The sequence below is a fragment of the Procambarus clarkii genome, chromosome 10, assembly GCF_040958095.1.
Source record: "Procambarus clarkii isolate CNS0578487 chromosome 10, FALCON_Pclarkii_2.0, whole genome shotgun sequence".
In the NCBI taxonomy this organism is placed as follows: Eukaryota; Metazoa; Arthropoda; class Malacostraca; order Decapoda; family Cambaridae; genus Procambarus; species Procambarus clarkii.
Window position 1 is genome coordinate 49688529 of NC_091159.1, and position 24620 is coordinate 49713148.

The window sequence follows — 24620 nt, forward strand, 5'->3', positions numbered from 1 at the left end:
TAGGGTCCACTACCACTCACAGGATGGGTATGGGGTCCACTACCACCCACAGGATGGGTATGGGGTCCACTACCACCCACAGGATGGAGTATGGGGTCCACTACCACCCACAGGATGGGTATGGGGTCCATTACCACACGCAGGATGGGTATGGGGTTCACTACGTCCCACAGGATGGGTATGGGGTCCACTACCACCCACAGGATGAAATATAGGCTCCACCACCACCCACAGGATGAAATATAGGCTCCACCACCACCCACAGGATAAAGTACAGAGTACATCATAAATGAACCAAATCACCGGAATAAATCATAAGTAAGAGCCTCCACCCGGAACTAACCGAACACCCTCAAGGTGTTTTTATAAGGGGCTTCGTTCCGTCTGGCGCGAGGCAAGACATATCAGGTAATGTAACACAAACCCGCGTGAAAACAGTAACGTCGATATCCCGCACGCTAGCGTAAAGAAACACGCTGCTATTGCACACAAACTCCCTCACACAGGCGCCAAAATTATGAGGAGGATAAACACGTTGGATGATCTCATTAAAACTTCCAGGACGGCCTCAATTTAATTAAAAGTCTAGCAAGTGGTTCTTAGAGTTTAACTCCAGTCCGTGCAAAGTAACGTTGAGGTGACCGTAAGCTAGGCATAATATTTTAAGTTCAAATAACTAATCACTTCAAGAATAACATTATATATATATATATATATATATATATATATATATATATATATATATATATATATACATATATTGATCCTGCAATTGAATAAAGATGTATTAGTGACACAGGTATTGTTATGGGCATGAAAGGTATATAGGCTATACAAGCAATCAGGTGTGTGAGTGTTGCAAATTTTTGCACCAGCTCAAAATATAAACACAATCAAAGTATTACTCAGTGCATGCAACAATGAGAAACCCGAAGACAAAACCATCCTTAAATTTGACTGCATTGCATGCAATAGCCAAGTCAATGAATCCAGCACTGCCATTGGGGAATATATGGGAACAAAAAAATAGAATAGAGAGGAATAAAGTCGACGAAAGCAGAAATGGACCACAAGAGGGTCAGGAGGAACCTATAATGCCACTTAAGGATCTTCAATAATCTTATTGCAACTATCAATAAGAAGCAATCTTGGGGGACTTTATACATGTGGTAAAGCAGAAGATTCCCCCAGGGTGGTCAGGCAATCTGCAGGAAACACTGAAATTGTTGGTGACGTTGAGGAAACCGATTCAGAACCTTTGGGGAGAGATTCAGAACCTTTGGGGAGAGATTCAGAACCTTTGGTGGGAGATTCAGAACCTTTGGTGAGAGATTCAGAACCTTTGGTGAGAGATTCAGAACCTTTGGTGAGAGATTCAGAACCTTTGGGGAGAGATTCAGAACCTTTGGGGACAGATTCAGAACCTTTGGGGAGAGATTCAAAACCTTTGGTGAGAGATTCAGAACCTTTGGGGACAGATTCAGAACCTTTGGGGAGAGATTCAGAACCTTTGGGGAGAGATTCAGAACCTTTGGGGACAGATTCAGAACCTTTGGGGAGAGATTCAGAACCTTTGGGGAGAGATTCAGAACCTTTGGGGAGAGATTCAGAACCTTTGGGGAGAGATTCAGAACCTTTGGGGAGAGATTCAGAACCTTTGGGGACAGATTCAGAACCTTTGGGGACAGATTCAGAACCTTTGGGGACAGATTCAGAACCTTTGGGGACAGATTCAGAACCTTTGGGGACAGATTCAAAACCTTTGGGGACAGATTCAGAACCTTCGGGGACAGATTCAGAACCTTTGGGGACAGATTCAAAACCTTCGGAGAGAGAAAACCGGAAAAATTGCCTCAAATATAAAGACCCTTTTAAAAGGAGATAAGACTGATAAGCAAAACATTTTATATAATATATAAAATATATATATATATGCTTATGCAGAATAATCACAAAAAAAAAACACGTGATTCGGTTACAGCATTTCCGTGATAATGTGTTGAAACACGGAAACGTTCGGAACTTTCGTTCCATTTTCCTACTCGATATACTTCCGCATACATGCTTATGTAAGAAGTAGAACCAAGAGAAAAGACAATAGAACTCTTTAAAAGATGAAATCAACCAAGTTATAAGTGTCTGAAGCAAGTGAGGAAAACGAATTAAGAAATATTCCCATAACATGGCAAAGAAACGGGAAGAGCACTGACAAATTAATGGAATCCAAAGTCCCAGGTGAGGATGGAATTCAACCCAACATCGCAAAGGCACTAACTGACGAACTGTGTCCACCAATGAAACTATGACTCAGAAAATCCCAGGACCAAGAGAAAGTTTGCCCGAGATTGAATATATGCAAATCTCACCCCATCTTCAGCAAGGGCAAAAAGACCTCAGCGGAAAACTGCCGACCAATCAGCGTAACTTCGCGTACCAGCAAGCACACGAAGAGACTTTTAAGACAAGACGGGACTCATCCATCATCATACAGAGCACAGTCCAGAAAAATCAAATCAACGTGGTTTTGTTAGAAATCAATCTTGCCTTAGCTCACATGCTATTCAGACAAAGGGCTTCCAGTACATAATGATTTCTCTGAAGTCCATATGTATCTTGAGGTTATCTTGAGATGATTTCGGGGCTTTTTAGTGTCCCCCGCGGCCCGGTCTTCGACCAGGCCTCCACCCCCAGGAAGCAGCCCGTGACAGCTGACTAACACCCAGGTACCTATTTTACTGCTAAGTAACAGAAACATTGTGGAGTACAAACAAACATTTGTACAATCCGGTTAGTTTCCACGGTACCCCATGGAAAACTAACAAGGAAATTACATACGATAAAAGCAAAGGATCTTCCTAAATAGGGGAGTGAATCTGATTGGAAAAATGTGGTGATTGGAGTACCGCATCACTCACCACAAGAACTCCAAGATGGAGTTCCATCTTGGGGCCACTCCCTGGTCACTCATCAGTGACACAGATAAGAATCTTACAAACCACATCGTAAGACTCGCACGTGACTCTAAGATACGAGGTAAAGCAAGAACCAAAAACGTCATTGAGCCTTGACCAGGAGATCTACTTGAACCCCACAGATGATCAGACGACTGGCAAATGCTTTTTCAATATTTAAAACTGCAAGACCTTGCATATGTTGCATAACAATGTACATCACGACTATTATATCAACAACTCCACCATACACCAGATTGGCGAAGAAGAGGACATAGAAGATTTGATCCGGTGGACACTGAAAGTTGTACAAGTGGGAGCTGCTGTAAAAGTAGCCACTTAAACTTTACGAAAAGTCATACAATCCTTAGACTTCAAGGAAAAGAAAGTGGTTAATAAACTACTTTCTTAGTCTTTCTTAGACTCACCAAAGTCTTTGTTGCTCTCCATTTAGACTACCATGACCACGCACGGAGGCCTAACCTTGAGAAGAACATATATATTTTATATGTATAAAGTATACATACTTTATATTTATATGTGTGATATATACTTTGGAGACTGTACCACCCAGAGGGACAAAAATCATCCCAGAACGAAGTCAACTCTCTTACTAGGAACGGTTGACGCCCACATGACTATAAACATTGCAAACCAGACATGACAACGCTGATCTTGACGAGATCTTGAACGTACTGAACAAGTTGGAGGATATTAATCCCGACACCTTCTGTTAAAAGGTCATATGTGACACATACAAGGCTCAACAGCTTCAAGCCCAACAAGCCACAATGTAGGACTGAAAAAAAGATTTTTTTTCATCCACAGGGTTAAAAAAAAAACTTGAAACAGGCCTATCCGCCGAAGTTATAAATACCAAGACGATATTTGAGCTCAAAATCCAATAGAAAAAAATCCTCAGGAACATTGAGGGAACCTTTAACATGCTACAAGAATCCTAATCTCGTCTTCAGGTAAATTCAGGTAAAAATATCCCCCCCCCCCCCAGCAGAGAACTCTCACCTGAAGAAAAAAACCACTAAACGGAACTGAAACAGATAAAAAAAATGCAACAAGGTTCGTTCTTGAGCTGCGGGACCTGAAGAGCCATAAAAGGGAAACATGTTTGCGACATGCAAGATCCCATGGAAAGTTACCGAGAATTATGCATTGCTCAAAAAGGTTGGCCCATCAAAACGAGAGAGAGAAACTAGAGACACACAACTTCGGTGATAGAGCTCCCAAACACGTGGAATAACAATTAGAGAAACGAGCTTAATTCACCTTATAGAGCTTGAGTTGATTTTCTCAGACAAAGAAGATCTTGAAACTAACTCATTGCACGATTTAAAATGCAAACAATTAATGCAAGACAAGGGAGGGAACTGTGTTATTGCATTAAACTACGAGTGGTTGCAAGGGCGGTGTTGACAAACTCAGCGCCAGCAACATCTTTAATGACAGAATATACAATGTTGGTTAGCCTTAGTAACTCAACAAGGTCTTATTACAGCCAGGTGCTGCTCGTATTCCCTCTCTCTCTCACACACACCACACAGCATCACACACACCATACAGCATCATACACACGACACAGCATCATACACAAAACAACAGGCCTCAATTGGAGATTGAAGCACATACATGATTCATGAGGCTACACCAGATATGACACATGTTTCATGAGGCTACAGGCTGCTACACCAGATATTACACATGTTTCATGAGGCTACAGGCAGCTACACCAGATATTACACATGTTTCATGAGGCTACAGGCAGCTACACCAGATATTATACATGTTTCATGAGGCTACAGGCTGCTACACCAGATATTACACATGTTTCATGAGGCTACAGGCTGCTACACCAGATATTATACATGTTTCATGAGGCTACAGGCTGCTACACCAGATATTATACATGTTTCATGAGGCTACAGGCTGCTACACCAGATATGACACATGTTTCATGAGGCTACAGGCTGCTACACCAGATATGACACATGTTTCATGAGGCTACAGGCAGCTTCACCACATATGACACATGTTTCAAGAGGCTACAGGCTGCTACACCAGATATGACACATGTTTCATGAGGCTACAGGCAGCTTCACCACATATGACACATGTTTCAAGAGGCTACAGGCTGCTACACCACATATGACACATGTTTCATGAGGCTACAGGCTGCTACACCAGATATGACACATGTTTCATGAGGCTACAGGCAGCTTCACCACATATCACATGTTTCATGAGGCTACAGGCTGCTACACCAGATATGACACATGTTTCAAGAGGCTACAGGCTGCTACACCAGATATGACACATGTTTCATGAGGCTACAGGCTGCTACACCAGATATGACACATGTTTCATGAGGCTACAGGCTGCTACACCAGATATGACACATGTTTCATGAGGCTACAGGCTGCTACACCAGATATGACACATGTTTCATGAGGCTACAGGCTGCTACACCAGATATTACACATGTTTCATGAGGCTACAGGCAGCTACACCAGATATTACACATGTTTCATGAGGCTACAGGCTGCTACACCACATATGACACATGTTTCATGAGGCTACAGGCTGCTACACCAGATATGACACATGTTTCATGAGGCTACAGGCTGCTACACCAGATATGACACATGTTTCATGAGGCTACAGGCTGCTACACCACATATGACACATGTTTCATGAGGCTACAGGCAGCTTCACCACATATGACACATGTTTCAATTCACGAATTCGTAAATATCAACTGTCTATCATCCACAACCACAGAGGAAAAGGTTCGTGAGATATGCAGCTTAGAAAACACTAATGATAAATCAAATTATCATTCTTTTTTCTTAAAAATGGATAAGCAAATGTAAGATAAACGATTAGGATGTCTTCCAGTTCACTTGAGTCAATGACATAGTTACACAGTTGATGGCACAATAGACCAGACAGGAGGTCTAAACTCTTGGGCAGTTTCTTATTCACTACAGAGCAACACGCGACTCTAGTTGAATATACGCGGGTTCTCACGCACACACGCGCACGCGAAAATATACGAGTTAGCGCGCGCATTCACACACGCGGTTCAGTGGTCAACATCTTCGACTCATAATTCTAGGACCCGGGTTCGGTTCCCCGGCGGGACGCAAACGCAGTGCAGATATGATAGAGGAAATTGGTCGTGAGTCGATAGTAAGACTCACTACTCACGGTTGAGATAGCTCAACCCCCGCAAACACAATTAGGTGAGTACACACACACGGGGCTCATGGGAGCCGGTGGCTGAGCGGACAGCACGCTGGACACGTGATCCTGTGGTCCAGGGTTCGATCCCGGGCGCTGGCGAGAAACGATGGGCAGAGTTTCTTTCATCCAATGCCCCTGTTGCCTAGCAGTAAATAGGTACCTGGGAGTTAGTCAGCTGTCACGGGCTGCTTCCTGGTGTGTGTGTGTGTGTACTCACCTAGTTGTGCTTGCAGGGGTTGAGCTCTGGCTCTTTGGTCCCGCCTCTCAACTGTCAATCAACAGGTGTTCAGGTTCCTGAGCCTACTGGGCTCTATCATATCTACACTTGAAACGTGTGTGTGTGTGTGTGTGTGTGTGTGTGTGTGTGTGTGTGTGTGTGTACTCACCTATATGTACTCACCTATATGTGCTTGCAGGATCGAGCATTGACTCTTGGATCCCGCCTTTCTAGCTATCGGTTGTTTACAGCAATGACTCCTGTCCCATTTCCCTATCATACCTAGTTTTAAAAGTATGAATAGTATTTGCTTCCACAACCTGTTCCCCAAGTGCATTCCATTTTTCCACTACTCTCACGCTAAAAGAAAACTTCCTAACATCTCTGTGACTCATCTGAGTTTCCAGTTTCCACCCATGTCCCCTCGTTCTGTTATTATTACGTGTGAACATTTCATCTATTTCCACTTTGTCAATTCCCCTGAGTATTTTATATGTCCCTATCATATCTCCTCTCTCCCTTCTTTTCTCTAGTGTCGTAAGGTTCAGTTCCTTCAGCCGCTCTTCATATCCCATCCCTCGTAGCTCTGGGACAAGCCTCGTCGCAAACCTCTGAACCTTCTCCAGTTTCTTTATGTGTTTCTTCAGGTGGGGGCTCCATGATGGCGCGGCATACTCTAAGACGGGTCTCACGTAGGCAGTGTAAAGCGCCCTAAAAGCTTCCTCATTTAGGTTTCTGAATGAAGTTCTAATTTTCGCCAGTGTAGAGTACGCTGCTGTCGTTATCCTATTTATATGTGCCTCAGGAGTTAGATTAGGTGTCACATCCACTCCCAGGTCTCTTTCTCGAATCGTTACAGGTAGACTGTTCCCCTTCATTGTGTACTGTCCCTTTGGTCTCCTGTCACCTGATCCCATTTCCATAACTTTACATTTACTGGTGTTAAACTCCAGTGGCCATTTCCCTGACCATCTCTGCAGCCTGTTTAAGTCCTCTTGGAGGATCCTACAATCTTCGTCTGTCACAACTCTTCTCATTAATTTTGCGTCATCTGCAAACATTGACATGTATGATTCCACCCCTGTAAACATATCATTTACGTAAATTAGAAAGAGGATTGGTCCCAGCACCGATCCTTGAGGTACTCCACTTGTTACTGTTCGCCAGTTCGACTTTTCGCCCCTTACCATTACCCTCTGGCTCCTTCCTGTTAGGTAGTTCTTCACCCATACTAGGGCCTTTCCGCTTACTCCTGCCTGCCTCTCAAGTTTGTATAGCAGTCTCATGTGCGGTACCGTATCAAAGGCCTTTTGGCAGTCAAGAAATATGCAGTCTGCCCAGCCTTCTCTGTCCTGCCTTATCCTTGTTACTTTATCATAGAATTCTAAAAGGTTTGTTAGGCATGATTTCCCTGTCCAGAACCCATGTTGGTGCTTGTTTACAAACCCAATGCTCTCCAGGTGCTCAACAAGTCTTAGCCTAATTATTCTTTCAAGTATTTTGCAGGGGATGCTTGTCAGTGATACGGGTCTGTAGTTAAGTGCCTCCTCCCTATCACCCTTTTTGAAAATCGGTACGACATTTGCCTCCTTCCAGCAACTGGGCAATTCTCCCGACATAAGTGACTCATTAAAGATCATTGCCAGAGGCACGCTGAGAGCCTGCGCTGCCTCTTTAAGTATCCACGGTGATACTTTGTCTGGTCCAACAGCTTTATTTGCGTCCAGTGTTGTCAACTGTTTCATTACATCCTCTGCTGTCACCTCTATATCTGATAGTCTTTCATCTTGGGTAATCTCTTCTAACAATGGGAGCTGCTCAGGCTCGGTTGTGAACACTCCATGGAATTTTGCATTCAGTACCTCGCAGATTTCCTTGTCGCTTTCTGTATATGCCCCTTCTGTTTTCCTCAGTCTTGTCACTTGGTCATTTACCGACATCTTCCTTCTTATATGGCTATGTAGTAATTTTGGTTGCTTTTTCGCTTTGACTGCAATATCGTTCTCATAATTTCTTTCCGACACTCGTCTTATGTTAATGTAATCATTCCTAGCTCTGTTACATCTAATCCTGTTGTCCTCTGTCCTTTGTCTTCTGTACTTCCTCCACTCCCTCCTGCTTCTCACCTTTGCTTCCTGACACTGTCTATTAAACCATGGGTTATTATATTCCCTCCTGCTTTTTTCCTTTATTGTTGGAATAAATCTATCTTCAGCCTCCTTGCATTTCAATATGACTTGGTTCATCATACCTTGCACTGTTTTTCCTCTAAGTTCTTCCTCCCACTGCACTTCTCCCAGGTAGTCCCTTATCCTTCTGTAGTCCCCTTTTCTGTAATTAAGTCTCCTTTCCCGGACCTCTTGTCCTTTGGTCACAATTTTAAGCTCCATCATGTAGTCAAAGACTAGGACACAATGGTCACTAGCTCCTAGTGGTATTTCATGTTCCAACTGCTCGATGTCTTCTACATTCTGAGTGATAATGAGATCTAATAGGCTGGGCGTATCCCCTCCTCTTTCCCTAGTATCTTCATTCACATGCTGTGTTAGGAAATTCCTGTCAATAACGTCTACCAGCTTCGCTCCCCAGGTCTCCTCCCCGCCATGGGGATTCCTCGTTTCCCAATCTATCTCTCCGTGATTTAGGTCCCCCATGACCAGCAGCTTCGCTCTCATTCTATGCGCTAAAGTTGCTGCCCTCTGCAGTTCATCCATACATGTCTTGTTGCTGTCCTCGTACTCCTGCCTGGGCCTTCTACTGTTTGGTGGGGGATTGTAGAGTATCAAGATTACAATCTTCTTCCCATCCACTGTCAGAGTTCCATGTATGAAGCTTGTGCTTTCATTGGTACCCGGATTTTCCAGCTCATCAAACTTCCATTTCCGCTTTATTAGTAGTGCCACACCTCCTCCCTGTCTCTGTGTCCTTTCTTTTCTTATCACCTGGTACCCCTCTGGAAAGATTGCATCCGAGATCATGCCATTTATTTTAGTTTCCACTATTGCCACTATGTCTGGGTCTGCCTCACTAACTCTTTCTTTTATCTCTTCTGCTTTATTGGCTACCCCATCAGCATTGGTGTACCAAACCTTGAGACTCTTCTTGGAAACTCGGGTGTCAGAGTTCCCCCTTTCACCAGGGGTCTGGGGGGAACTGGGGGGTGTCTGGGGGGCAAGTGGGGGCTGTGGGGGTGAGTGGGGGGGTGCTAGGGGGGTGCCTGGGAGTGCCTGGTAGGCGAATGGGGTCTGGGCATCTAGGGGGGTAGGAAGGGCATAATGGGTCTGAAAGTTAGGGGTCTGAATAGCATAGGGGGGTTGAGAAATAGAGTGAGACTGAGAGTCAGATAGAGGTTGAGAGGTTGGGGGGAAGAGGGATACTGAGGGCGGAGAGCTGAGATGAGAATGGAGCATGGGTGCTGGGAGTGGAAGAGAGGGTATATTAGTTAGGGGGGAATCGGGGGTAGGTGGGGGTTTTGGGGTAGAAGAGGGGAAGAGGGAGATGGGGGAAGGTGTTAGGGGGTCACAAGGTGAGGGGGTTAAATGTGGGCTGGAGGTGCATAGGAGGGGTGAGGGTTGGGTGGGGTTTGGGGGTGAGTGGAAGAGGGATGCAGTGGAAGCTGGGATGGAGTAGATGGAATTGAAGTCAATGGGGTAGAAGGGGCAGGGGAGTAGGAAGGGGTATTTGGGGAGGGGGGATGGGAAGGTGGGTTTGGGGAGGGCATGGCTTGACCCACTGGGGTCGCTGACAAGTGTGATGTAGCAGGGGCAGGGGAATCGTTGTGGAGGTGCAAATGTGGAAGGGACAGGGGGGTTTTGGGAGGCTGAGGCAGGGGGGATGTATAGGAGGGCTGAGTTGGGGAGGATGCGACCTGGGAGGTGACCTGGGAGGTGGTCTGGGAGGTGACCTGGGATGTGACCTGGGAGGTGAGACTTCCTGAGAGGCTAGCTCGGAGTCGTTGTTGCCATCTATTTTTGTGGGCTGTTTGCTCATCTTTCGTCATAAACCTCTCTATAAACACATGTGTGTGTGTGTGTGTGTGTGTGTGTGTGTGTGGTGTGGAAAAAAAAAAGGTAGTAGTAGAAACAGTTGATTGACAGTTGAGAGGCGGGCCGAAAGAGCCAGAGCTCAACCCTCGCAAGCACAACTAGGTGAACGCACACACACACACCTAAATTAGAATCCATTTTAAAAAATTCAAATGAGATTTAAAATATTCTAAAGCAAATTTACCCCTTTTCCTGTGGAATTTTCTAATACAGATATTCCCACAATCTCATTTTCTAATTTGCAACATATCAAAATGTGAAACAAATATTTTAACATTCAATTACCAGGCAATCAATTAAAATTTTAAATGAAATAGTTTTCCCGACTCAACATTGCACAAATACATCTGATACAGGTGACCCCATTAATATTAATTTCAATGTGCAATTTGCAATCCCTGAATTAATTTTCGACTGATACAGCAAGTTGTTTGCGTAAGTATGGTCGGTGCAAGCGGATCCAGAGATGCCAAGATAACGGCCAATTGGATAGAAGATAATATTGCATTATTCTGGTATATCAGCTCCCTCTTAGATCAACCAGTTTGTTGGTGGTGGCGTCAGCCTGTTTAGTGGGTTAATGTTTTTCATTTTGCTGTCGGAGGGCTGGTATAGTCACTCATCCTGTGAGTGGACACGCTGCCATAGTGACAGTATTGGGCAGCGTCACTCATCCTGTGAGTGGACACGCTGCCATTGTGACAGTATTGGGCAGCGTCACTCATCCTGTGAGTGGACACGCCGCCATAGTGACAGTATTGGGCAGCGTCACTCATCCTGTGAGTGGACACGCTGCCATAGTGACAGTATTGGGCAGCGCCACTCATCCTGTGAGTGGACACACCGCCATAGTGACAGTATTGGGCAGCGCCACTCACCCTGTGAGTGGACACACCGCCATAGTGACAGTATTGGGCAGCGTCACTCATCCTGTGAGTGGACACACCGCCATAGTGACAGTATTGGGCAGCGGCACTCATCCTGTGAGTGGACACACCGCCATAGTGACAGTATTGGGCAGCGCCACTCATCCTGTGAGTGGACACACCGCCATAGTGACAGTATTGGGCAGCGTCACTCATCCTGTGAGTGGACACGCTGCCATAGTGACAGTATTGGGCAGCGTCACTCATCCTGTGAGTGGACACACCGCCATAGTGACAGTATTGGGCAGCGCCACTCACCCTGTGAGTGAACACACCGCCATAGTGACAGTATTGGGCAGCGTCACTCACCCTGTGAGTGGACACACCGCCATAGTGACAGTATTGGGCAGCGCCACTCATCCTGTGAGTGAACACACCGCCATAGTGACAGTATTGGGCAGCGCCACTCATCCTGTGAGTGAACACACCGCCATAGTGACAGTATTGGGCAGCGCCACTCATCCTGTGAGTGAACACACCCCCATAGTGACAGTATTGGGCAGCGCCACTCATCCTGTGAGTGAACACACCGCCATAGTGACAGTATTGGGCAGCGCCACTCATCCTGTGAGTGAACACACCGCCATAGTGACAGTATTGGGCAGCGCCACTCATCCTGTGAGTGAACACACCGCCATAGTGACAGCATGAACAACTCCCCGCAATATGAAGAACACCCGCTGGGTTGTTCACCCTATTCATCCCCCCCCCGTGCATATCTCTCTCTCTCTCTCTCTCTCTCTCTCTCTCTCTCTCTCTCTCTCTCTCTCTCTCTCTCTCTCTCTCTCTCTCTCTCTCTCTCTCTCTCTCTCTCTCTCTCTCTCTCTCTCTCTCTCTCTCTCCCTCCCTCACCCTATTTCACCTACCCTCACCCCCCCTCCCCGACCTCTGTGGCCCAGTTTCCTATTAAAGACTCACCAAAAATGGACTCTCCGTTCTCCCGTCAAGTGGAACAAGATTTGTGAATGTGCCGTCAAGCCTGAGCACGTCAACTCGAGTGGTGCAGAGGAAAGTCAAGTTGTTCTTTAATTATATTGCTCCTCTAGAGGTTATTATTGAGCCCCAGAGGGACTCTCAAGAGTCGTTTTATTGAGACGTCTTTCTGGCGAGGTGGATGGGTATTTGCGGCAGAGCTTCGGGTGGTTCTAGGTAAACTTGTTCTAGGTTAACTCACACTGTGCTTTACCCCATCTGGAGACTGTCAAGGCATGGGTACTTTTGTGATGAAAGTAATGACTGAATTTTATGTCAAACGTCCACTAGAGAGAGAGAGAGAGAGAGAGAGAGAGAGAGAGAGAGAGAGAGAGAGAGAGAGAGAGAGAGAGAGAGAGAGAGAGAGAGAGAGAGAGAGAGAGAGAGAGAGAGAGAGAGAGAGAGAGAGAGAGACAGACAGAGAGAGAGACAGAGAGAGAGAGAGGGAGAGAGAGAGAGAGACAGAGAGAGAGAGAGAGAGAGAGAGAGAGAGAGAGAGAGAGAGAGAGAGAGAGAGAGAGAGAGAGAGAGAGAGAGAGAGAGAGAGAGAGAGAGAGAGAGAGAGAGAGAGAGAGAGAGAGAGAGAGAGAGAGAGAGAGAGAGAGAGAGAGAGAGAGAGAGAGAGAGAGAGAGAGAGAGAGAGAGAGAGAGAGAGCTGTAAATAAAACCTAACCCAATGGGTATTTACTGGACCATCCAATACAGCACTGAGGGAGCTGGAAGTATGGGGCAAAAAGGAGGAACTTGACCACAAAAGAGGGAATTATGGTGAGAATTATAAAATCTTCTCTTGGGCAACCGACTGACATGGAGGAAAGAGGATGCTTGAGAAATGGGCGAGAGGGTTAGCACATATATATATAAAAAGCCATTCAAAAGAGTCATTAAAAAAGGGTCAACATCCCCCAAAAAACAGCATTCAAAAGGGGCAGCATCCAAAATTATATACCAAAATAGGGGGAGAGAGAGAGAGATACGAGGTAAAAAGGTTTAGCTCAGCATAAATGGCATTAAACTGTAGATGTGAAGAAAGAGATAAAGCGTCCAGTCAAGAATATGGAATATACCACTTCAGCACCTGGAATATACCACATCAGCACCTGGAATATACCACATCAGCACCTGGAATATACCACTTCAGCACCTGGAATATACCACCTCAGCTCCTGGAATATACCACATCAGCACCTGGAATATACCACTTCAGCACCTGGAATATACCACCTCAGCTCCTGGAATATACCACCTCAGCTCCTGGAATATACCACATCAGCACCTGGAATATACCACATCAGCACCTGGAATATACCACCTCAGCACCTGGAATATACCACCTCAGCTCCTGGAATATACCACATCAGCACCTGGAATATACCACCTCAGCTCCTGGAATATCCCACCTCAGCACCTGGAATATACCACATCAGCACCTGGAATATACCACATCAGCACCTGGAATATACCACATCAGCACCTGGAATATACCACATCAGCACCTGGAATATACCACCTCAGCTCCTGGAATATACCACATCAGCACCTGGAATATCCCCAGAAATCCTTTTTCTACCAGATTGAATTCACAAAGTTTCCAAGTTGCTGAACAAACCTATCCTAAGTGCTGACGTTCATGACACGTTCCCTGAATGTCTTCATTAACAACTGTCTTCGAACTGGCTATTAAGTAGTTACCATCGCTTGATATATAATCCGATGAATTTGAAACAATCAATTTGCCATTTTTGACTTCGATGTTGCAAGTTGATGACCATTGGGAGCCTATTCTGTCATTCTAACCAAATTCTTTACTTCAGGAATTAGTCTCGATTCTTCAGGAAGGATTGGTATCAAACATCTTATCAATACCTTTCTTATTTTGACTGATATTTATCAGATTATCCATGATATCTTCATTGTTCTATGTTCGTGTTCCAGGGTAACGTCTGTGCTAGTAGATTCCTCTCTACCCAGAGCGCCAAAAAAGATATTGCAATCCTGTTCACTATTCACTATCTGTTACCTAGCAGTAAAATAGGTACCTGGGTGTTAGTCAGCTGTCACGGGCTGCTTCCTGGGGGTGGAGGCCTGGTCGAGGGCCGGGCCGCGGGAACACTAAAATGCCCCGAAATCATCTCAAGATAACCTCAAGAAGATACCCAGTTCTCTTTCACGAATTCTGGTCAAAGATCAGTGTCTGTGTGTTCTAGGTGTCATTACTTCAGCTCGATACCATGTGATCATACTTGTATCAAATATGTCATTGATAATTGGTACGAAATCTGGGTGTTTTTGTTAGCTGTAACGTTTGTAAGAAGAGTCAGTCAAGACATAATGTGTCATGTCTCTTCTGCCACAGTCACTCATTATGATTGGTTATTCATGCGAGAATGAGTGAATCGTTACTCATGTGAAAATGAGTGACGCCAATCGTAGCACGAACGGGGAAAAAACCCATGTTTTCACTTCGTGGATGAGTGCTGTGTTTACATTTTCTCTTTCACACTGATGCAATGCAGAGTTGCCCCCCCCCCCCCTTAATGTTTGTCAACATGCCATTGCAATTCCTGTGTGCTTACATGGAGGGATTGCATAGGTGAATACTGTCTATAGACCTCGCATGTGTTGGCTGACGCAATTTAGTAATAAAGAGTGTGTGTGTGTGTACTCACCTAGTTACTCACCTAGTTGTGCTTGCGGGGGTTGAGCTCTGGCTCTTTGGTCCCGCTTCTCAACCGTCAATCAACTGGTGTACAGGTTCCTGAGCCTATTGGGCTCTATCATATCTACACTTGAAACTGTGTATGGAGTCAGCCTCCACCACATCACTTCCTAATGCATTCCATTTGTCAACCACTCTGACACTAAAAAAGTTCTTTCTAATATCTCTGTGGCTCATTTGGGCACTCAGTTTCCACTTGTGTCCCCTTGTGCGTGTGCCCCTTGTGTTAAATAGCCTGTCTTTATCTACCCTGTCGATTCCCTTGAGAGACTCTATCTCTCTCTGCTTTCTGGTGTTCTGTTATTCCGGAAGTTCCTCCACGCCCTTTTGTTCAGTTTCTTTGCTTCCATACATGCCCTATTATACCATGGATTCTTCTGTTGCTTCTCGGTGTGTGAATGTGTGTGTGTGTGTGTGTGTGTGTGTGTGTGTGTGTGTGTGTGTGTGTGTGTGTGTGTGTGTGTGTGTGTGTGTGTGTGTGTGTGTGTGTGTGTGTGTGTGTGTGTGTGTGTGTGTGTGTGTGTGTGGCTCATATTTGAAGAGGGAAAACGGACTGAGAGAGAGACAGAGAAGAAAGAGAGGGAGGGAAAAAGAGGGAGGAGAGACAGAGAGAAAGAGAGAGGAGGAGAGATAGAGGGAGAAGGGGGAAGAAATGTGGGAGGTAGAGAGAGAGTACACAGAACCCCCAAACAGAACCCCCACAGACACAGAATCACAAACCTTACTCTCAGAACAAACAAACTCTTTCCTACCCGACTCTTGACCCCTCGTTCCGGAGGTCCCAAAGAATCTAATTATGCAAATACGTCAAGGAGTCAACCCTGAGAGTCCTCATCAGGGCTTTCCCCGAGTCCCTTTCTCTTGGGGGAAGCTTCAGTCCTCCAGCTGCCTTGCTTTCTCTCGCATCTCTTTCTCTAAATCCTTTCTCTCACCGGATCTCAACTCGTGGGTCTTCACCCGATAAATTATTTTTCACGGATGCGTTCTGTCGGATATTTTCCATTAGATTAGATGCTATATATATATATATATTTTAGGGAGGGTCTTATTCCACTGAAGTGTTCTCGTTCATCGATACTCTCTCTTGCGTTCTTGTTCTCCAATTTGTTCTCTAGTTGCTTTGTAAGACCAACGCAAGAATGCCTCGATTTGGAAAAAAAAATGTTTCTTAGTGAGATATAAGAACGAATATTTTATCAGCCCATCATCCTACCAGTTTAAGAGATGGTGTTAGAGGGGTTAATAAGATGCGTAACCACCTCGTTAGTGGAGTGACCTCGTTAGTGGAGTGACACTCCGCCCCCCCCCCCCACACACACACACACCTTTTACAGGTTAACGAAGGTCACCGCAGGTCAGTCAAGGTGTTTTAACTGAAGGGGGTTGAGGATATCAACATGAAGAGCATGATATCTGCATGAAGAGGTGTGCATGATATCAACACACACACATACTGGTTTTGTGCGTGCGTGTGTGCGTGAGCGCATAGATACTGGTTTTGTGCGTGCGTGTGTGCGTGAGCGCATAGATACTGGTTTTGTGCGTGCGTGTGTGCGTGAGCGCATAGATACTGGTTTTGTGCGTGCGTGTGTGCGTGAGCGCATAGATACTGGTTTTGTGCGTGCGTGTGTGCGTGAGCGCATAGATGCTGGTTTTGTGCGTGCGTGTGTGCGTGAGCGCATAGATACTGGTTTTGTGCGTGCGTGTGTGCGTGAGCGCATAGATACTGGTTTTGTGCGTGCGTGTGTGCGTGAGCGCATAGATACTGGTTTTGTGCGTGCGTGTGTGCGTGAGCGCATAGATACTGGTTTTGTGCGTGCGTGTGTGCGTGAGCGCATAGATACTGGTTTTGTGCGTGCGTGCGTGTGCGCGCATGTTTGCAATCACCGTCGTTGGGAGGTTGGGCTTCAGCACTTGGGTCTCGCCACGAAACACTCATTTAGCGATTACTTAACCCTGTGAGTTTATCAATTATAAAGTCATTTACATTACTTTTATACTTTATAAATATAAATTATAAAGTCAAACAGGGGGAATGTAAGCAAGAGTTTGTCCTCCCTACCTTTAAACCCCCCCCCTCTCCCCCCCCCTTCCCCCCCCCCTTCCCCCCCCCTTCCCCCCCCCCTCCCACCTTCCCAATAGATCAAATATAAAATCCTAACCAATTTTGCTCACATTAAATACATAACAGTGCAAACAAATAGATCACGTTACAAACAAACAAACCAAAATAGTTGACACAAACAAACTGTTGCGACGTGGTATAATTGTCGAGATTCTTTTGGTGTGGCGGTATATGGCAATAATTGATATCGTGTGGCAATTTTATGGCAAAAAACTGACATACAACTGGTCCCGGGTTTGATCCCGGGCGCCGGCGAGAAACAATGGGCTGAGTTTCTTTCATCCTGATGCTGCCCCCCCCCCCTGTTATCTAGCAGTAAATAGGTACCTGGGAGTTAGTCAGCTGTCACAGGTTGCTTCCTGGGAGTGGAGGCCTGATCGAGGACCGGGCCGCGGGGACACTAAGCCCCGAAATCATTTCAAGATAACCTCAAGATAACCACAATAACAATTCAACACCCCTCCCCCCCCCCTCCCCCAAACATTTTCTGAAAATTTTCTATAGAACCAAATTGCACAAGAATTACGAGAAAATTACGTAAACAATTCGCAATTATTTAAAACAATTGGGCTTAGAGAAATGATAAAAAATACACAACTCTAAATATGGCAACTATAAAAAAAAATACAAAGGGCAGGAGAGTATAGTGTATAATGTATTTCCCGCCTGATACAACGCATACTTTTGCTCTCCAACACGACCCCGGTTATACACACTGTATTATCCCTCATACTGGACCGGTTATACACATTGTATTATGAATCATACTGGACCGGTTATACACACTGTATTATCCCTCATACTGGACCGGTTATACACATTGTATTATGAATCATACTGGACCGGTTATACACACTGTATTATCCCTCATACTGGACCGGTTATACACATTGTATTATGAATCATACTGGACCAGTTATACACACTGTATTATGCCTCATACTGGACCGGTTATACACATTGTATTATGAATCATACTGGACCGGTTATACACACTGTATTATGCCTCATACTGGACCGGTTATACACATTGTATTATGAATCATACTGAACCAGTTATACACACTGTATTATCCCTCATACTGGACCGGTTATACACATTGTATTATCCCTCATACTGAACCAGTTATACACATTGTATTATCCCTCATACTGAACCAGTTATACACACTGTATTATCCCTCATACTGAACCAGTTATACACACTGTATTATCCCTCATACTGGACCGGTTATACACATTGTATTATCCCTAATACAACATGAAAAACCACATGAAAACCACATAAGTAGATGAGTAGATACCACATGGGATAAATATATATATATATATACTTTTTTTCCACACAAAATAATCCTTGTGAATTAGGAGGAGTTATATGAAGATGATTGAACAAAGGAACAAATAATTCAAGTACTCACCATAGTTGGGGGTGTTCAGGCCGCGTCCTGATTGGCTAAGCCGAGCTGGGCACGACTGAACGACCAGGCACTGATCCGCGGTCCACTGGGGGGGTGACCCGCTAACGACACAATTGGGCGATCTTCCCTACACCACAACAACACGCTTACTGACCTCTCCAGGGCGATTGATGATTGATTGATAAAGATTTAGCCACCCAAGAGGTGGCACGGGCATTAACCATCAAGCTGTTATCGCGGGGGAGGATACTGCTTCACAGTCTTTATGAGGGTGTCCAGCTGCTGGACACCTTTGTTGACCAGGAGAGTGGCTGTGTTGATGGCTTCAGGGTGGCCACTTCTCCAGGGCGGGTCTTGACCTCTATATATATACACCTCGTGTGACCAACGGTCCGCCAATGGTGGTTACTAACTGCTCAACTGCTCGTTAACCCCGGCCCCAGCGTCGTGATGGTAGGAGGGGGGGGGGGGTCACCACACCTGTCTCCCTCACCTTCCTTCAAGTAAACTCTATGGGAACATACTCTAGAGTCAAGAACATACTCTAGAGTCAAGAACATACTCCAGAGGATACTCTAGCGTCAAAGACATACTCCAGAGTCAAGAACATACTCCAGAAAATACTCTAGAGTTCTTGACATACTCTAGAGTTCTTGATATACTCTAGAGTTCTTGATATACTCTAGAGTTCATGACATAATCTAGAGTCAAGAACATACAAGAACAAGAACATAGAGTCTAAAGCATACTGCCGATCACACTCAAGAGAGCATAAATGTATACCGATCATATTCAGGATATATAATGAAGACGTGTTCACGCTGTCTTCCCTAAGGAGGTGATAGTGCTGAAACCTGTGTAAGGAATCATTCAGAACCTTGTATACCACGTATGTAAGACCAGTCCTGGAGTATGCAGCCCCCGCATGCAGCCCGTACCTTGTCAAGCACAAGACGAAGCTGGAAAAAGTTCAGAGGTATGCCACTAGGCTAGTCCCAGAACTAAGAGGCATGAGTTACGAGGAAAGGCTGCGGGAACTGTACCACATGACACTGGAAGACAGAAGAGCTCGGGGAGACATGATTACCACATACAAAATTCTCAGCGGGGAGTTGTGTTGGTATATGCCTTAGAGTCGTATGCTGAATGGTGGATTGGTAGTGTGTGTGTGTGTGTGTGTGTGTGTGTGTGTGTGTGTGTGTGTGTGTGTGTGTGTGTGTGTGTGTGTGTGTGTGTGTGTGTGTGTGTGTGTGTGTGTGTGTGTGTGTGTGTGTGTGTGTGTGTGCCCCGGATGTCCGCATATCAGTTCAACAGGCTCTTGAAGTGTCAAATTAAACGCACTAACAACCTCTTGTTGCTGAAGACAATCCCTAACAAGGTGGAAGGGAGGGGGGAAAGCAGCAAATATGTGCCTAATGGGGGTCTACAGACGAGAGTTCGAGCCCTCTGCATAGCCTCAATATTTACTAAACAACAATTTTTTTTAAATTGCCTAATGCAACATTAATAATTACAATGGTACTAATGACTGTATTAATGGTTGACTTCCACACAGAGCGTGATCTTCAATGTCCAGCCTCATCCAGTGGTGCCAGACTTCTACCAGTGTGTGACCTTTGGATTCTTCGATAGCAAGAACGGCGGAGAGATGATGTACACTATCTTCTGCATCTCGTTCCTCTACTTCATCCCTCTCTCCATCATCATCGTCGCCTACACCCGCATCATCCTCGAGATCAGTCGCAAGAGTAGAGATACGCAACGTAAGGATGCTGGAAGGGTTGGTCTGTCTGTCTGTCTGTCTTTCTGTGTGTGTGTGTGTGTCTCTCTCTCTCTCACTCTCTGTCTGTCTGTCTGTCTGTCTGTCTGTCTGTCTGTCTGTCTGTCTGTCTGTCTGTCTGTCTGTCTGTCTGTCTGTCTCTCTCTCTCTCTCTCTCTGTCTCTCTCTCTCTGTCTCTCTCTCTCTCTGTCTCTCTCTGTCTGTCTCTCTCTCTGTCTGTCTGACTGTCTGTCTGTCTCTCTGTCTGTCTGTCTGTCTGTCTGTCTGCCTCTCTCTCTCTCTCTCTCTCTCTCTCTCTCTCTCTCTCTCTCTCTCTCTCTCTCTCTCTCTCTCTCTCTCTCTCTCTCTCTCTCTCTCTCTCTCTCTCTCTCTCTCTCTCTCTCTCTCTCTCTCTCTCTCTCTCTCTCTCTCTCTCTCTCTCTCTCTCTCTCTCTCTCTCTCTCTCTCTCTCTCTCTCTCTCTCTCACTCTCTCTCTCAAATGTATAATTGAAGAACAAAACAACTCAACAACACTAATTTTATAACAATTTCGGTAAAACAGTTACACAACAAAACTTGTAAAATTGCTTTCCTCGACCAATTAGTGAGTTCCACAACCAGCCCCTTACTCCTAAGGTCCCCAACGTCTAGAAACCGTCGTACTAAAATGCCCTTATACTAACCCACTTGAAACCCCCCCTCCCCCTCAAAAAAAAAAAAAAAAAAAGTGGACAATATGTCAATTTCGCGAGCCGAAATTTTTCCATTTTCCATTTTCTATTACGGCAATTTTGTTGGCCCTTAGGTAGAGAATACGTCAATAATGCGACGTGCTCTCGGGCGAGCGGAAGGTCCTGATCTTCGACCCTATAGCTTCAAGGGCGTGGTCATGGCGAGCGACAAGTGACTGGAGAGGCTGTGATGGTGGGAATGGTTCGAGGTGTGAGATATAGCGAGTGTTAGCCAGAAACTAAGAAATATGTGTATATTAGATATTAATTATGAAAGAAATAGAAAGATATCAGAAACCAGGTACGACAGGCAGCCAGCTTCGAACCCCCCACGCGGCACTACCACTTGTAAATTAATTAAACCGTATCATATTTATATATATTGGATGCAAAAATAACTATAAATATGATACGGTTTATATGATATATCGTTTATATGAAATATGATATATCAAATTTCACTCCAGCAAATATGTCTCTAAACCGCTTTGGCTTTCATTTTGAGGAGAGGCGTGGGCGAGTTTCCGGAGATAGGGAGAAGGATAGGGGGGATAAGAGGGAGGATAAAAATGGATAGGAGAGGCAGAGTGAAACGTGAGAGAGAGGGATAGAAAGAGGGAAAGGACTAAGCGAAATAATAAGGAAAAATGAAAGGCGAAAGATGGAAAAAAACAGAAAAGAGAGAGAGAGAGGGAGGGAGAGAGAGAGAGAGAGAGAGAGAGAGAGAGAGAGAGAGAGAGAGAGAGAGAGAGAGAGAGAGAGAGAGAGAGAGAGAGAGAGAGAGAGAGAGAGAGAGAGAGAGAGAGAGAGAGATAGAGACAGAGACAGACAGAGACAGAGAGACAGACAGACAGAGATAGAGATAAAAGATAAGTTGAAAGTCAAAACAGAGAAGAAGGAAGAGATAAAAAGGAGAATAATAAACACGTCCAAACGGGGAAGCAGCGAAGGAGGACATAGAGGTCAATAACCTCTCAAGTTTTATGTTTGTCTGTTTAGAGGGTAAAAGTTGGACAGATTACGTTAGATAGAGGGAAGGAGAGGGAAGGAGAGGGAAGGAGAGGGAAGGAGAGGGAAGGAGAGGGAAGGTAGGTAGGCAGGTGGAAGAGACGTTGATTAATCAGTAAAGGGCTCCAAACTGAGCGATATAGTCACTCGCAGGATGATTAATGCTGCCCAATACTATCACAATTGGGTTATTTTCACTCACAAGATGAGTGACGCTGCCCAATACTATCACAATTGGGTTATTTTCACTCACAGGATGAGTGACGCTGCCCAATTCTATCACAATTGGGTTTTTTCACTCACAGGATGAGTGACGCTGCCCAATACTATCACAATTGGGTTATTTTCACTCACAGGATGAGTGACGCGGCCCAATACTATCACAATTGGGTGTTTTTCACTCACAGGATGAGTGACGCGGCCCAATAATATCACAATTGGGTGTTTTTCACTCACAAGATGAGTGACGCGGCCCAATACTATCACAATCGGGTTATTTTCACTCACAGGGTGAGTGACGCTGCCCAATACTATCACAATCGGGTTATTTCACTCACAAGATGAGTGACGCGGCCCAATACTATCACAATCGGGTTATTTTCACTCACAGGGTGAGTGACACTGCCCAATACTATCACAATCGGGTTATTTCACTCACAGGATGAGTGACGCGGCCCAATAAACTCCCTTCTTTGCGGCAATTTTACAATTTCATAAAACCCTCTCCGACAGTCTGGGAAATTGCTGTCAAGTGATATGACCTATTACTAAAAATGGCGCCGAAAAACCATTTCAGTATCAATTTCATCGCTACCTTTTTGAAGTGTCAAACTTAGGGCCCCTTGTGTGATACTGGAGGCCCCATTATGCTAATTAATTCATCATTGTCAGGAGGAATATTGAAATTTCACATTTTCGATAAATACAAATTATTAAAATATATATATATATATATATATATATATATATATATATATATATATATATATATATATATATATATATATATATATATATATATATATATATATATATATATATATATATATATATATATATATATATAATCCAAACAAGTGAGCAGTGTGATCAATTTGGGGAATGTATCATTTTGAAAGAAGACTAAATTAAAAAAAAATTACATAAATTAGATCAGGGTGATTAAAGTGATTTAAATTTTATATATAGTTAGGAAATCAGATTTTTTTTATATAGGGAAATGTTGTAAGAATTTTGTTTTTAGGTAAATGGATGGTTTTGTGAGCTGTGAGGATATTGGTAGCTCTGTGAGCTGTGAGGATATTGGTAGCTCTGTGAGCTGTGAGGATATTGGTAGCTCTGTGAGCTGTGAGGATATTGGTAGCTCTGTGAGCTGTGAGGATATTGGTAGCTCTGTGAGCTGTGAGGATATTGGTAGCTCTGTGAGCTGTGAGGATATTGGTAGCTCTGTGAGCTGTGAGGATATTGGTAGCTCTGTGAGCTGTGAGGATATTGGTAGCTCTGTGAGCTGTGAGGATATTGGTAGCTCTGTGAGCTGTGAGGATATTGGTAGCTCTGTGAGCTGTGAGGATATTGGTAGCTCTGTGAGCTGTGAGGATATTGGTAGCTCTGTGAGCTGTGAGGATATTGGTAGCTCTGTGAGCTGTGAGGATATTGGTAGCTCTGTGAGCTGTGAGGATATTGGTAGCTCTGTGAGCTGTGAGGATATTGGTAGCTCTGTGAGCTGTGAGGATATTGGTAGCTCTGTGAGCTGTGAGGATATTGGTAGCTCTGTGAGCTGTGAGGATATTGGTAGCTCTGTGAGCTGTGAGGATATTGGTAGCTCTGTGAGCTGTGAGGATATTGGTAGCTCTGTGAGCTGTGAGGATATTGGTAGCTCTGTGAGCTGTGAGGATATTGGTAGCTCTGTGAGCTGTGAGGATATTGGTAGCTCTGTGAGCTGTGAGGATATTGGTAGCTCTGTGAGCTGTGAGGATATTGGTAGCTCTGTGAGCTGTGAGGATATTGGTAGCTCTGTGAGCTGTGAGGATATTGGTAGCTCTGTGAGCTGTGAGGATATTGGTAGCTCTGTGAGCCGTGAGGATATTGGTAGCTCTGTGAGCCGTGAGGATATTGGTAGCTCTGTGAGCCGTGAGGATATTGGTAGCTCTGTGAGCCGTGAGGATATTGGTAGCTCTGTGAGCCGTGAGGATATTGGTAGCTCTGTGAGCCGTGAGGATATTGGTAGCTCTGTGAGCCGTGAGGATATTGGTAGCTCTGTGAGCCGTGAGGATATTGGTAGCTCTGTGAGCCGTGAGGATATTGGTAGCTCTGTGAGCTGTGAGGATATTGGTAGCTCTGTGAGCTGTGAGGATATTGGTAGCTCTGTGAGCTGTGAGGATATTGGTAGCTCTGTGAGCTGTGAGGATATTGGTAGCTCTGTGAGCTGTGAGGATATTGGTAGCTCTGTGAGCTGTGAGGATATTGGTAGCTCTGTGAGCTGTGAG

At 44.9% G+C, this 24620-nt stretch overlaps 1 protein-coding gene across 1 annotated transcript in view; it reads left to right on the forward strand.

Moving 5' to 3' along the window:
• Positions 1–24620, forward strand: part of LOC123753090 (adipokinetic hormone/corazonin-related peptide receptor variant I) — a gene marked incomplete at its 5' end in the record, with an annotated part of 83073 nt that overhangs the window by 29894 nt on the left and 28559 nt on the right. The window contains one exon of the mRNA XM_069322389.1: positions 20191–20398. Coding sequence (XP_069178490.1) covers positions 20191–20398 — 208 coding nt within the window. The remainder of the gene's footprint in view (positions 1–20190; positions 20399–24620) is intronic.